Source organism: Mus caroli, unplaced genomic scaffold, assembly GCF_978045245.1.
Source record: "Mus caroli unplaced genomic scaffold, Mus_caroli_1 scaffold_16, whole genome shotgun sequence".
NCBI lineage: Eukaryota > Metazoa > Chordata > Mammalia > Rodentia > Muridae > Mus > Mus caroli.
In genome coordinates this window covers 39,285,010-39,299,764 of record NW_028227271.1, presented here as the reverse complement: position 1 = coordinate 39,299,764, position 14,755 = coordinate 39,285,010, and the positions used below count along the sequence as shown (strand labels likewise).

The window sequence follows — 14,755 nt, the reverse complement described above, 5'->3', positions numbered from 1 at the left end:
GCAGTCCCCTTGTCTTTTAGTTTTCTTACTTTCCAACACTTAGAAAGCCAGGGTGTGGGAAAATCTAGTGGTGACTGAGCCAGGGCCAGGACAGATATCGGAACCCTGGGAAAAACACTTACATGTCTGGATTCAGGGTAGCAGAGCATTGGTCTTTGGTATGCTTAAGACTAACCTGTTTGTCTGCACCCAGCCAGACTCATGTAATCAATTTTAAGTCATGTGGACATATAAGGACAGGAAAGATGTCTGACATCAAAATGATGCACAGAGGGACTGGGAAACTCACCAGAGAGTCAGGGATCAAGTTTAGAGATTTCACTTGTTCCTGTAAGCCAATAGTAGATGGCTAAAATAACAAGGGGGGAGGGGAGAACTAGAACTGGAGTTCTGAGAAGCCTCAACTCATTGCTAGTCAACTAAGACCATCAGGCTTATGACATCACCATCTCACCAACTCTGTATCTTGCCAGTGATGTTCTTCAGTCTAGTTCCAATGGACGGTTTTGAATTTCCATGTTATTATTGATTTTTCCTGACTTTGAAAATGCTGAACTTGCTGAGTTTCCATATCATGCCCTCCACATGACTCCTGACTGCTTTGGAATTTAGCTGCCTCCTTAAAGGAATTCTTATTGTTTGCTTTCTTCATAGTATTCCTCAAGGTCTGCTCTTCCTATTTCCCAGTTTTGCTTCCTATACTATGGTTACTACTGTATTCATCCACTGAGCAAACTAATCAGGCCATATGATTTATTAGATATCATCTTAATTTGGACCAAAGAATGGTAAGAAAAACAGATGTAATTCCTAGCTTTTTGAAACATACAAGGCACTGGCTGATTTACCTTGAAAGTATTTTTTTTTCTTTAATTATTTCTTTCTCTTTTTCTTTCTGTAGTTGGCATTACAATAGATTTTCAGATAATATTATTAAATGGATATGTGCAGATTTAGCTATGTGAACATCTGCTGTCTACACAACACGGAATATGGCACAGCTATATAATGTCATTAAAACTATTCCTCAGCACACATCGTAAATCAATAGAAGCCAAAACATCTGGGCAATTTGGCTGGAAAATTCCCAACAAAGCATAAGTATGGTTTATCTATATTATGAAAACACTAGATTGTCTGAGCTTCTGTGCAATTGATTGGGTATTTTGGCACAGTGTGTGCTCAGCCAGACCAGTCTTGATCTGTTCCAGGGACACATTAAGTCTCTGAATTGAGCTTATGGCTCACTGATTTCTAGAGTTAAGCATAAGCATAAACTCTGAATGGTTGTGATCATTTTAATCGGCTCAGTCATTTCCAAAATGTCATTAGTGACACATGTTTATTCACAGAGATCAGCACGTATTTCCTGGCTCTTTAGTATGAAGACATACACATAAATTGAAATTTTTCATTTAGAAGATGGAACAGCTAAGTTACATTTGTTCAAAACTCAGGCATTGTGCAAAATATACAATACAAATATATGGACTATTTTGATACCTTATCTAATAACCATTTGATGTCATCAGCAAACATCTTTAGGGAATTAGCAAAAAAATGTGTTTCAATTTTTCATAAAAATTTTACCAGCTCAATCAACCATGAAATGAAATTATGCATCTGTATTTCTCCCTTGTTGGTTCTCGGTTCTTAGCAGCAAGGGCAGGTGCAACTCAAATTAGAACAATACAGAATTATTCCAATTCCCCACAACCAGTTTGAATGAAGTTTTCCAAAAGGAAAGATAAAAACAAAACAGCTAGAAAAGGGATTTAACATAAAATTACCGAGGCATGTCAAGGTAAGGATGCAGATAATCTTCTATAAAAACCAGCATCTGGGCTCCAGCTCATAATAGGCAGAGGAAACAGAAGGGACCCTTTCACTTGACCATGCATGTACTCCAAAAAGTATATATACCATCTCTTTTTATTTATAGGAGATTGTAGTATGCGTGCCAATTAGGGATAGAAAGTAGGCATTGGAATTTTTTTTTTTTTTGGCATTGGAATTTTTGATGACTTCCATAGGCATAATACTACTTTATATGTAAATACTCACAAGAGAGTAGTAAAGGCCTAAGGGCATACGTTTGCAGGCATGCTGGGTTGGTTCAGTCTACAGTTGTTCTTGGTAGCATCTGATACAAGCATTGTCTAATCCTCCTTCCCACAGAACTGGGAAGGAATTGAAGTTAACCTGACCTCAGAGTGCTCCATCCATCTTTAAATGCAGAGAAAAGACAGAGGACTTTAACATTTAACCTGTTCCACTTTAAATGGCTTTCAACTGACAGACATCTTCTATCTATGACCTGATGAGAAATAATCATGTCTATGGGTATCAAAACAGATAAGCCACCATGGGACATGAAGCTGCATCAATTTAATGCCAGCACTCAAGAGGTAGAAACAGGCAGGTCTCTTTGAGCTTTAGGTCAGCCTAGTCTACACAGCAAGTTCTGGGCCAGCCAAGGCTACAGAATGAGTGAGACTCTGTCTCAAAACAAAACAAGGTGGCAACAACAACAACGACAACAACAACAACACTCTTCAATATCTTCATAAAAATCCAGATACTGTTGATTTTGTCTGTGTGCTCCATAGTACTTTCAACTTCTGTTTTGCTCTGGAACATGTATGAAGCATAAATGCTGGACATAGGGTTTTTCCATTTGTTTCTTTTAAGAACCGTGATAGAGTTAGACCATTTAACACAATGTTAACTGCACGTGCTCTGTCTAGATGGATAAAGGGAGAACACTCCTGAGAACAGACGCTTTGCTGAAGCTCTGGGTGGGAGCTCAGGGCTGGCTGGACTTGCTCTGTCCACCTGGGATTTAGACCTTGTTACACTTCACCTCTGCATTGCCTCCGAGAGCCAAAGCATCTCACTGAGATTAATAGGATGCTGATATCTGAATAAATAATTTAAAAGGCAACTTTGATTATTACTGATTGATTTGTTCCTTGTATGCTGATTTGGTAGCCATTTCCTTTATATAAGAAGTTGGAACCATGCCATGGAAAACAGAATCACATGGGAGGGTTTGAAACTGCATGTTACTCTAGAGACACCTTATCGCCACCTCAGTGATGCTTTCCTATTTCCCCATCAAGGTGGCCTTCTTGATTTTGGATATCAGAGGAAAACTCAGGACTATGGACTAAAGGGGTCATTTTCATATACCTTACCATTTTTAGTGACTCTGGATTTAACGTTCCCTATATGAGTTATTTATTTATTTATTTATTTATTTATTTATTTATTTATTTATTTATTTATGGATTGTTACAATTCTGCTTCACAGGGCATTTATTTTTAGCACCAAAACCAATAAAAGGGTGTCAGAAACTTGATATTTCTGCCCTTTCCTGAAATTGTACACATAGGTTAATTCTGTCCTGAGGACATTTGTTTGATCATTTTCAATTATGGTGCTCAGTAGAGAAAAGGTTAAAGATGAATCGGTTTCCTCTCAGGCTATTGGTTGAAGATGCACTCAGACATGCACTTGTTGCTGACTAGAAGAAGGAAGAGAGGACTTACATTCTGTTTGCCCACGATGTTGTCGAAAGGCAGCTCTGGGCTCCACGATCCTTCTGTGAATGTTGCCCCACTGTTTCTCCTGTCTGAGCAACTCACCGACTCCTTAACTATGTCTTCAGGCAAGGAGAGCAAACTCTCCTCAGGCTGCTTAATCAAATAGGTCTCTATGTTATGCTTCCTTAAGAATTCGTTCCTCTCTTTCCCGTGACCCTCTTCCACATTATAGTCACCATTGAGGCAATCCAGGGTGGCTTTAGAAATGTGAATTCTCCTGTGTAGAAAGAGAAGGAGTTGTTATATTTCTTCATGGTGCTCAACTATGACTGTACAGAGAACACTGCTACAACACACTCTGTTCCCCTCAGAAGTTAAAAAAAAAAATGGAAAGAAACTAGAAGTCCTTCATCCACACAAACACACAAAACAGCACAGTGATGAGCTACTTTTGGCTTTTCCTGCTAATGTCAACACTCTATATGAACCAGTGATATTTTTCAATGGTGTTGACTATACTAGAAAACCAAAATGGTGTGGATATTCATGAATCCCAAGAAATAGCTAAATTATCTTCTAGCCTGGCTCTTTTACTCTCTCAGAGCTTGCCCTATCATTTTATGTGCTGTATAACTTTACCTTGTTTCTCCTACTTCTTTAGAATCATTTTATGAGCAAGGTTTGGTTTTGCAAATCCGCAGGGATACACGGAGCATCATTTTTAGAAAATTACTGGAATATGTGATTCTCCTTCTACTATGTAGTGAAGGGAGCAGAGAAGAATATGGGAGATGCAAACTGGTAACTGTAAGAGCTCACTCACAAACTAGCTCACACAGGCAGCTCACAATCCAAGTTTCTTTTGGTCAAATGAGATAATATGGGACTTAATCAGGATCAAGCTCTATATGTGGAAGTCTCATTCTGGAATTCCTTATCGGGAAGGAAGATATTTTCTCTTCTCATAGTCGTCTAACTAAGCCAGGTACTTGCTGTGAAGTGCTATGGTCTGTGAAGAATAGCAAAATTATGAAAGGTGATTTGGTTGCTGGATTGCTGGGTTTCAACTATAACTCTTCCATTTTCTAGCTAGAAGATTTTGGGTTAGAGTACTTAACCTATCTGAGTCTATTTGTAACCCACCAACATGGCAAAGGTAATAGACCCACCTCATACTCTTATTGTGAATAGACAAGAGTTGATTTGTGTCAAGAAGTAGAGACTCTTCACAGAACACTCTACAGCAATAACAACACATACTTTAAATTGTTTGAAGTATTCTTCAAAATGCCACGGTGATCTCACTGTGGTATATTCCATGCCTCCTTAAGTCAGGCTCACAGGGGGACAGTCTGCCTTCTGAATGAGGCCTCTGTCACTGACTCAAAGCCCATTGTCAGACACGCCTTCATTCTGGGCCCCCATGCTGCGTTCAGCTATTCAAACAATTGCCATTTTCTCTCAATTTAGCACATGATCACATGCTTGCTAAACGTGTCCTACTTCTAGAGTTAGCTTAAAAGTTTGTTAAGCCAACTCTGTGCTCCACTGAGGAAATGGATGGATAAAGTGGACACATAACTCTCTACTTGCGTTTTGTGATTCCAAAAGCAATATATTCAAGTAAATAATGAAGAGTTCTTTCATTTTAAAGTTTCAGGCTTCTTAAGAGTGCATTGTACTTTCCAGTACAACCTCTGTTGCCCCTTTTGACCATTTAACCCATTCTGCCAAATTCCTGCTTTCTGGGGAGAATAGTTCACTGCAGAAACAAACAAAAACTACAGACGATGGCCTTTCTGCCCACTGAGGGCACATTCTCCACATCTTCCAAACATGTTGATTTCAAGTTCAAGACAATCAAGCAAATGTGCGAGAGCAGCTTGGGTTCTCTTGAGACACCTGCTAAATAAATCCAAAATGTTTCCATGGTATCTTGCCCAAATGCAAAGAAATGCATCTCCAGCAAAGCAGGACCCCTGCGCTCCCTTCTAAGATCAAGTTAAGATTTAGACGCTTGAAGACACAGCCTTTTTCTCCCAAGCAAAATGAGCTTCCTAGGGAGATTTTTAAAAGTCTCATGGCTGATTTCCCTTTAAAAATAACTATAATTAATACCAAACTTCCCTTGGCATTTCATTTGGATGCTACATTGTGTTCAGAGGTACTGATACTTGCCTGTGTTAAGTCAGAGAATGGGATCTTAACCTTTATTTAATACCAGGTCTTCTATGAAAGTCCTGATCAGTATACATCAGGATGCTTTTGATAGGAAAGAAGGTTCCGATGTTTGCTTTTGAAAGTCTTTGCTGTTAACCTGAGCTTTGAAGTGAGACTTTTTTTTCAGAGATGATGGTCCAGTGACTTTCTTTCCTCTAAGGACTTGAATCTGTGCTTAGAGAATATTCTCATGTGTTGCGTGTCAGGTAAACCTGACATTTTCTATGATGCGATCATGATAGTCATGATAGTAAATACAATCTAACAATCTTGTAGCAATTACCTCATGTAAATACTGTCTTTGCAGCCAAGGGTTTGTTTGTCTCTGAATTTATTCATATGACTGGAGTCTCCCACAGCCCTGGGTAACAGGCATTTCCTTCTCTCCTCTTGTCTTGCTTTCTTCTTCCATCTTTTATCTCTCTTTATTCTTTCATCCTGCCCCCCCCCCGTATGTCTATATTTTTCATTTTTTTCTCATACTGAAGATTGCAAGGCTTGCTCCAGGGCAATGAATACATACTGCCCTATCATGGCAGCAATGTTAGGAGGAGACAAGACCTTTTCTTTCAGGATCTCTTTAAGATCTGTGACTGAATCATAATTAACGACTACAACCACAGCCATAATTAGTGGCTCCTGAGCATGGAAGAAGAAGGATTTTTTATATGTGTTGTTCCACTTGATAACAGTCCTCTTTGTATAGTACCAAGAGTAGCTGTATCACTGTTACCAAGACACTTGTGAGAGAGGCATGGTGCTTAGGTCCTACCCCAGACACACAGAATTGGATATTCTGAAGGTGAATACCAGAGGTCAGTGTGCTACTTTAGTGCTGCTTCCCAGTGGACCCCCACATCCTGGAGTTCAGTACCAGCCAGTCCTGTCAATCAGAGTTGGAATGCAGATGAGTTCCCAAAGAAAGCACTGAATTTTGGGAACAGAGCCTACGGTCATGTATCTATTGGCAGCCAATAGGATTTAATCTTAGCTACCCATTAGGACTGATTTCAAAACTTAAGATTGATTCCAGGCAGATTTCACTTTTTAATGGACCAGTGTGTGATCTGGTCATGAGTATTTTATAATGCAGTGATTCTAGTATGTAGCCAAGTCAAAGAACTGATGCTTAGCAGGATAGAGACATAAACTCCTTGTCAGCCCTGTTGCCTTATTGCTTCTGTCATCTCTGGGGTATTTCCTTAGAGTTCTTAGGCTATTACTGCATGATGCCTTATCATCTGACCTCCTCCTGGACAATTGCTTCTGAGGAGTCTGTCCTTGACCTCTGTGCACAGAATACCTAGTATCATAAAGTCAGACAATGAAAGAGTTAGATGAGAAAGGGCTTTTCTTTGCTTACCCAGGGATTCCTCCAGACTCAAGCTTGTTTGCTATGTCCACGTCCCAAGACCAGACATCAAACTGCCATTTCCTCAGGCCCAACACACCACATAGTACAGAACCTGAATGGATTCCAATTCGCATGTCGACATCGTGCTTCGTTCTGGATCTCACAAACCTGTTGACAGGTAAATGGAGAGACAAATTCATTAGGCCATGATGACCATCGCTGGGCTGACGTGGCAGAATTAGAGCTGTCTACTCCATTGGTTTCTCTCCTATTAAAATGGTCCTTTCTCCATGAAACTTTCTTAGTTCCCCAATAACTGGAAGGATTGTGTTCTTGACTGAAAATCTTTAGATTTGAACAATACTTTTCAATCCTCTTATTAACCTTCTCTCAAAACTTATCTTGTGGCTATTGTCTCATGAAATGACACCAGCAGTTTTTGTACCCAACTATGAATAAACTTGGGGTAGTTTGTTAACCCCGTAATCAGTGCATGCTTTATTCCCAACCAAAAGCTTTATAGTTTTCTTCTCATATAGTTAGGCTTCTGTTAGAGCTTTCACTCAACAAAGCCTCATGTATAGTCTGAGATCCCCATTTCTGCTATGGGAAATAGCTTCCAGCTATTCCTTCCAAATATAAATATAGTTTCATCCCTCCATCATTTCCTGACTGAAACCTTTCCCTTACCTCTTACTCCTTAAAGCAATAACCTCTAAAATATACTGTTCACCACCCAGGACCTAACTAGATCATCTATAGGAACTAGGAAAGATACTGGGTTCCCATACAATGCTTTTGAGCATTAACCTTGAACAGACTTACTTCAGTGCCCTTAATCTTGGTCCTAACCTTGAAAGGACTCACTAAGACTCTTTACTAAGATTCTCCATATTGAGTTGTGTTCCATGGACATTGAAGAAGCAGCCTGAGCAAAGAGGAGGATGCTGCCAGGGCAGGACTTTCTCCAGTCTAACTGTTCATCCCGTCTTCATTCTCAGAGCAACTCGGGCAATTCTAGTTTATTGTTAAAAGATATTTCTGTAGAATCTCAAATCGTAGAATACAATATTTTGAAAATATATAACTTGGAATCTTTTCATTGGCACAAAAATATAATGGTTGTTTTCTTCCAAAGATACTGAGAGTTGTTAAACTAATGTGAAGGGTCTTCCTTTATTGTTGGTAAAAAGACAAATGCTCTAAGCTTAATGATTTTTCTATAATATGCTGTCATTAATAATATTCCCTCAGAAATATTTGAGAAAGTCCATTTCTCAAATATGGCTACACACACACACACACACACACACACACAGAGAGAGAGAGAGAGAGAGAGAGAGAGAGAGAGAGAGAGAGAGAGAGGCTAATTTTAAACACAAATACATTGCTCTGAGGCAAACATTTAAAAGTGGATGTTTGGAAAATGTTTCCACGTTTAAAATGATCTTGTCCAACCCAAGCTATATAATTTACCAAAATCTTTGCACCAAATGTCTGTAACTCATCTTAGGACATTATGTTTAAAATAAAGAGCTTTGTCTATGAAGTGTGAGTCCATTTACTAAGATAGAAAAAGTATTTTCTTCTAAGGAGATTGTAAGAATAACTGCTGGAAGAAGAAAATTTACCAGGCAGACTTACATATCACTTTATTATAACACACACACACACACACACACACACACACACACACACACACCTTGACAGCCAAAGGCATAGGTCTTATGTGATCTGTCTGCCATGGCAAGATACAGATCTAGCTCCAATAACCTTGAAATCCTGGTATAAAATAATTAAGCCTGGAACCTGACTTTGGGTTCACAGTGTTACAGATTATGTGGGGTCCAAATGATGATGGCTTGGCTCAACAGCTTTCTTGACTTTATGACAACACACATTTCTTTTTGTTCATTCTTCATTAGAAACCCCACTTTGAGTTCTGAATTTCAACTTTAAATTCTGGGTCAGGGATGTGTACAACAGTCCCTTCAATGCTGTCAGCAACAACAGTCAGCAAGAAGCAGCTCCCACTCAACCATGTGATCACCACAACAAACAGGTATTCCTCAACGGTGGAAAACTGTTGCATAACTATGGTGTCTGGCAGATGAGGTGTTTGAAAACATTCTCAATTTATTATATTTTCTGGGCTTCTTGAGATGCAGCTTTATTCAAGCCTGAGGGATATCTGTATAAAAACTTTAAAAAAATTATATTCAAACTCACTGCTCTCACTCAAAACTGGGAGAACAAAATGTTTTGAATTACAAACATGTTTCAAAGTATTATTCATTCAGTGTTGCTCATATGTATTTAGAGCTGGATTTGTGGAGATGGCTAGTCTATCAGAGGGACTTGTCTGTGGTGAGGCCACTTTTATCTCTCTCAGCAAGCAAGCATGTATTACCACTCTTCATTTAAATGGACACGTCTACAACACAACTCCTATACCCAAGGCTCAGGAAAATAACAGGGGTAATTAGATAATAAGAAGAAGCAGGGGCCAGTACAGGATGTTTATAATGAAATCGAGTTTCTTAACTGCAATCCTTGGATCTGGACAATGAATGGCTCCTTCCCATTTTACCCCATCCCATAGTGGATATGAAATGTGAATGAAAAAAAAATATCACCTATTCAAATCACAGAGTTGTTGGGAGACATTTTTCATTGCTCTTTCTGGAGAAAAATCTACCATAGCTATACTTTTGACTTTAAAAAAAAAAGTGTGTTTATTAAACATGTAGCAAGCACAAGAAAAAGAAGAAACAGCAGTTAGCCTTTTAGATCAGGACACCCTGAGAATTCCCTTTATGGCAGTCATATGGAGTGGGCTGAGACTGCTGGGCAGAGAAGAGAGAGTTCCCTTCAGGAAAGACTTTCAAGTTAAAAAAAAAAGTGAATGGCAGGTAGGTAGCAAAATATCATCAAATTAGGTGTTTATAACATCCAGCAAAAGCGACTCGGGGTTTAAAGACCCTGTTGAAAGAGTCAAGGTAAAGTTCCCTACTGAGGATTTCTGAGCAAAGCAGAATTCAGAATTCGTCCTCCATCTGAGCTTCCCAGATCTTGTTCCCACAGCAGATATACCCTTTAAGCAGTCCTGTTTTTAAGTCCTGCAATGTTTTTTTTGACTACCCTCAGCTGTTGTTTGTTCTCCTTCTGCTTTACCACAGGGTCAGGGACCCAGCCTGCTTCTGGACAAGGGATGCCAAGACATTTGTGATACACATGCTTAGGATGGAGACAGCAGGTTCTGCCTCTTTGTCTTGGAGTAAGATCTCAACAAGTGTAAACACCACATGACCATTTAACCAATGTACTTTAAACCATAATGATTTCAGTACAAATTATATTATCCAAATTGATAAAAACATCTGTCTAAACTTACATCTTTCTCATTACCTGATTGTTACTACGGCTTAAGGGTTAGCATTGTGTACTCTAACAGCAGTCTATTGAGTTTGTGTCTTACTCTTCGGATCACTGGCTGCATTCCCTTGGGGACTTATTTGAGTGCGTTTTACTCCTTTAACCTGAAACTCTAAGATGTGAATAATAACATAATTTTTAAAATTAAGTGGGAAAGAGAGAGAGAGAGAGAGAAAGAACATGAGAGAAATAATATGTGTCTGAAATACTAGGTTTCTGATTGCAGACGAAGGCCCAGCATCTTAAGAACGTACCTGGGTTTTCTTGTAGATTCCAGCACTAAACTGGTACCCCAGAGACTTTTTGTAAAAAAGTACAATGCCTGGTGTGACCCCCTGGGCAGGTAGCCTAGGCTGACCTAGAGGTTTGTTCAGTGATTGTAAAATGAGGCATGCCTGCATTGCTGTGAGCCTCAAAAGGGATGACAGATGTTCAAGTGATTTGCTAATGAATATGAGGGAGTATTATACAGCACGCTGTGCTAATGTCATTAGGTAATTAACACTATGCAGGAAGGCACTGGAGTGTCTTAATGAAAGAGAGATTTTTCATTTTCTTCTACAAGATGAAAGTCATAAGGACACTTAATATTTCCTCAGCTCATTGCCTCTATTTTGTTATGTTTGGGATTTGATTTAAGTAAAAGCTAAGAATAAAACTGTGTAAAAGTAATGAATAATGCACAGCACGGATCCTCTTTACAAAGAACCATCAATACAGTGTTTTAAGACCAGCTCTTTATGGAGTTCTGTGCATCTTGTCAGAGCTCACAAGGAAGTTATGGGCAACACTTGCTTAGCTTTTCCACAGAGGAGCCTCAGATAAGTTGTTCTGTACTCAGTCAGCCATAATGAAAAGGCAATGATCACAGCTGTCCTGTATCATCAACATCCCATACCCTCTCTCTTCTCCATCAACTTGAGGCTCCTGAAGGCAGGAGCTTTTCATGTTTTGTTAGTATAGCACTTAGTATATAAAAATCACCTGTGCTTCAAAGTCCTTATTGGGTTATGGACAGAGCTCTCTGGCCTTCTTGCTCTAAGGCTGTCCCTAGAGGAATCTAAGAGTCCAAAGAAACTGCTGAGGTGCCTTAGGCCTGGCTAGTTGGGAGAGGGTGTTGGCCTCCAAACCTTCTTCTTTATGATAGAGCATGACAGACTGACTCTTCACGATAGGTTTCCATTTAATACTTATTTTAAGTAAAAAAAAAAAAAACCTCTAAATAATAATAGCTATCATTATTCTTTGACATCTCTGTGGACAAATAACTCAACAATCAATAAGTGGATTTCTTAGGGCATTTCTTGTGACAGAACTATTAAGAGGAAATGGTACAATTGTGTGGGGAAAAAAAGGACAAAGCCTTAGAATTTGTCTGTCAGTTGAAGCACTTCAAATGATTCTGTTTGGAAAAACGATTACTCAATCTATAGAAGTTGCTGGTGGCATAACAAGAATGGCGTGGTAGTCAATGATTTGTAAACCACGCTCTCTGTACTGTTGAATGAATGGTTACAGGAAGAGACTGACTTGGACAAAGCATCCCTTGTTTCTATAAGGTGAAGAACATCAGCTCCTTGGGATTGGGATAGACATTGACCTTCCTTCAGCACATGTGCTTCCTTAGTCCTGCTGCGAGGCACGGAAGGTGCAGCACTGAAGCTGAAGTTGGGAGCTACCCCGTAGTAGCTGTAGGTCTTAGGAGAGTGCCACTAATTTCTGAGTTTGTTTTCACAGATGTAAGGGAAAGGAGAATGAGACTGTGAAGATAGTTCATAAGATCACGCAAAGAAATGCTGAGCCAAGTTCCTGCTGAACACTTAGCATTAACTACTACTAATTTCTCTAAATGGTAACAGCTTTTAATTATATATTTATAATCAGATCAATACAAAGTTATAGCTGATGACTCTAGTTACTCCTTCCTGCTAAAGTGATATCTACATTCTCTTTACTTGCATGAGAAGAGCATCAAGTTACCTAGGTAAACGGTCAACTGGACAGAGCTACACATCGAGGTAAGATCTGATTATCTGACTAAACTCCAGGAACCTGGGAGAAACAGTGCTATTAAATCTCCAGAGGAGAGAAAGGACTGGAAGGAAGCTCATTATGGAGGTGAGCTCCATTTGCTGAGGGCTTTGCTGAATCTTCACAGTGACTTTGTGCCATTATCAGCACTATACAAATGATGAAAAGGAGTCATAAGAAGTATATTGTGCAAGGTTGAACTTCATGTCATGCCTGCAAGTCTGGTTATAGAATTCCATTTCTACTGCCCTGTATATTTTCTTTTCAAGCGTGAAAAAAGTATTCAAACTGCTGGATTCTGAGCTAGCATACTAATACGCAGACATTGCTTCTTCTACAGACAAGCTCTCAGATTAAATGGGGCTTATGAAATATGGCTTTAGGTAGAGCTGCTGAGTTTGCCGAGGTACTTCAGGACTCACAGTGAGGCATGGAGGCTCTCCTCATGGTAACCATGGAGCCAGTTCGACACTGCCTTCAACCCTGAACCATTCTTTGGTCTCTATTCAACATCAGCATACCTTATAAGATGGACATTTTCTGTCTCTTTAAAAGGCTTAGAAGCAAGCCACTCTGTCTTATTCTAGCATAGACATAATTTGGGTCTCTTTTAGGATTTCACTTTAACAGCCACAGTGATGCAGAAAAGTTGATGCTTGCGTTATAAATTTCCATTTTACCAATGAGAAAATGGTGGCTCTGGCAGAATTAGATACAGCTATTACTACTCATTTTATGTTTATAGCTACCCATGTACTACACATGGAGATCATCCATTGGTTCTTTCAAGTGTCAAAGATATCTGCAACCCCTGGCTGTAACCCAAGAAAACAAGCCATTTTGTGTATTCATGGGTCTTGCTTTTGGATGGTGCATTCTTTTTGAAGTTAATGAAGCCAGAGCCAAAAGAATTGAAGGCTCACTCAAAGTCCTGCAGGTCTCGTGAGTGATGGGGATTTACACTCATGATGCTGCTGCTTCCTGAACTGAGTGTAGCCTGCACACTTCATCTCTGTGTTGCTTCCTTTCACTCTCTCCTATCCCAGCTTCTGGCATAGGAGAGGCAATGGAGAGGGTATCACACTGAACTTTTCCTTGAAACCAGATGGCCGAGGGAGGACAAAGTGAGTGCAATGATCCATTCATTTCTCTCCCTGTCCTTGAAGATGTGTAACACTCTCTCATCTCAGGAGCACTGTGAGAGGCTTAATCAGGGTAGAGGACTGTATGCCTAAGTTAGCGTTCCCTTGTTAAGATATCTCAAAAGTATAGAGTATTCTGGATACTTAATTTCTATCCAGAAATGGCATTAACCCAGTGCTGTGGGAGAAGGCTGTATGTGGAAGGACAACGTACTGATAGGGAACACTATTTCTTTCCTTATGTGTCTTAATAGTAACATTCTTCCGTTTGCAAAATGTCTGTACTCCCTGTAATTGCCACAGTAGGTGTCATTCAGCATATATGTGTGTGTGTGCGTCACAGTGGCCATATAGGATAGCCTACTGTCTCAATATCTCTATTTAAAGCTCTAAAACTTTATGAGTTGGGAACATGATTTCTTATAAGTAAACCTGGAAAGTTTTGTAGAGTTATACTTTCTAAGATATATTGAGTAATAATACAAGATAAAATCACATTATTTTTCTATGATTTCATGTATGTATGAGTCAGCTCATGATGCTATAGCACGATGACCCAGTCAGGAGCCATAAACAAGAGATTTATTCCAATAGTTTTATTGTCAGAGCTGCAGGTTGGGGGAGTCTGTTTTGCAGGGGAATGCCTCCTGTTTTGAAGATGGGCCCCTTGCTGGGCATTGATAAGGTGGTGAGACTGGACCAACAACTTTCTAATATGCATTCTTATAAGGGCCCTTGTCCATCAAGACCAATCTCCTTTAATCTACCCAGCTTCCAGAAGGCTCATCTTCAGGTATAATCATAAGGGGGTTTGGTCTTCAACTCAAGAGGAGGGAGTATGAAAAATCCAGTATGCTCTGGTGTGTTTTTAAAATTAAATAATAAAACCCATTTTGAAAATCATATTATGCACTATATTTTATAATAGATGGCTTCAATTGTTATTCACCTTACAAATTTCTTAATATGTTTTATAGCAAAGAAGATGACTGTAGTAAATCTTGGACAAAATAGAAAGTAAATTCTT

At 39.4% G+C, this 14,755-nt stretch overlaps 1 protein-coding gene across 3 annotated transcripts in view; it reads right to left on the bottom strand.

The window, feature by feature from the left end:
* Positions 1-14,755, bottom strand: part of Adcy8 (adenylate cyclase 8) — a 218,216-nt gene that overhangs the window by 81,378 nt on the left and 122,083 nt on the right. For all 3 annotated transcript variants that reach the window (XM_021183269.3, XM_021183267.3, XM_021183268.3), the window contains exons 6-7: positions 7,130-7,288; positions 3,553-3,823 (exon numbers count right to left, since the gene is read on the bottom strand). In XM_021183269.3, the coding sequence (XP_021038928.1) occupies positions 3,553-3,823; positions 7,130-7,288 (430 nt within the window). The remainder of the gene's footprint in view (positions 1-3,552; positions 3,824-7,129; positions 7,289-14,755) is intronic.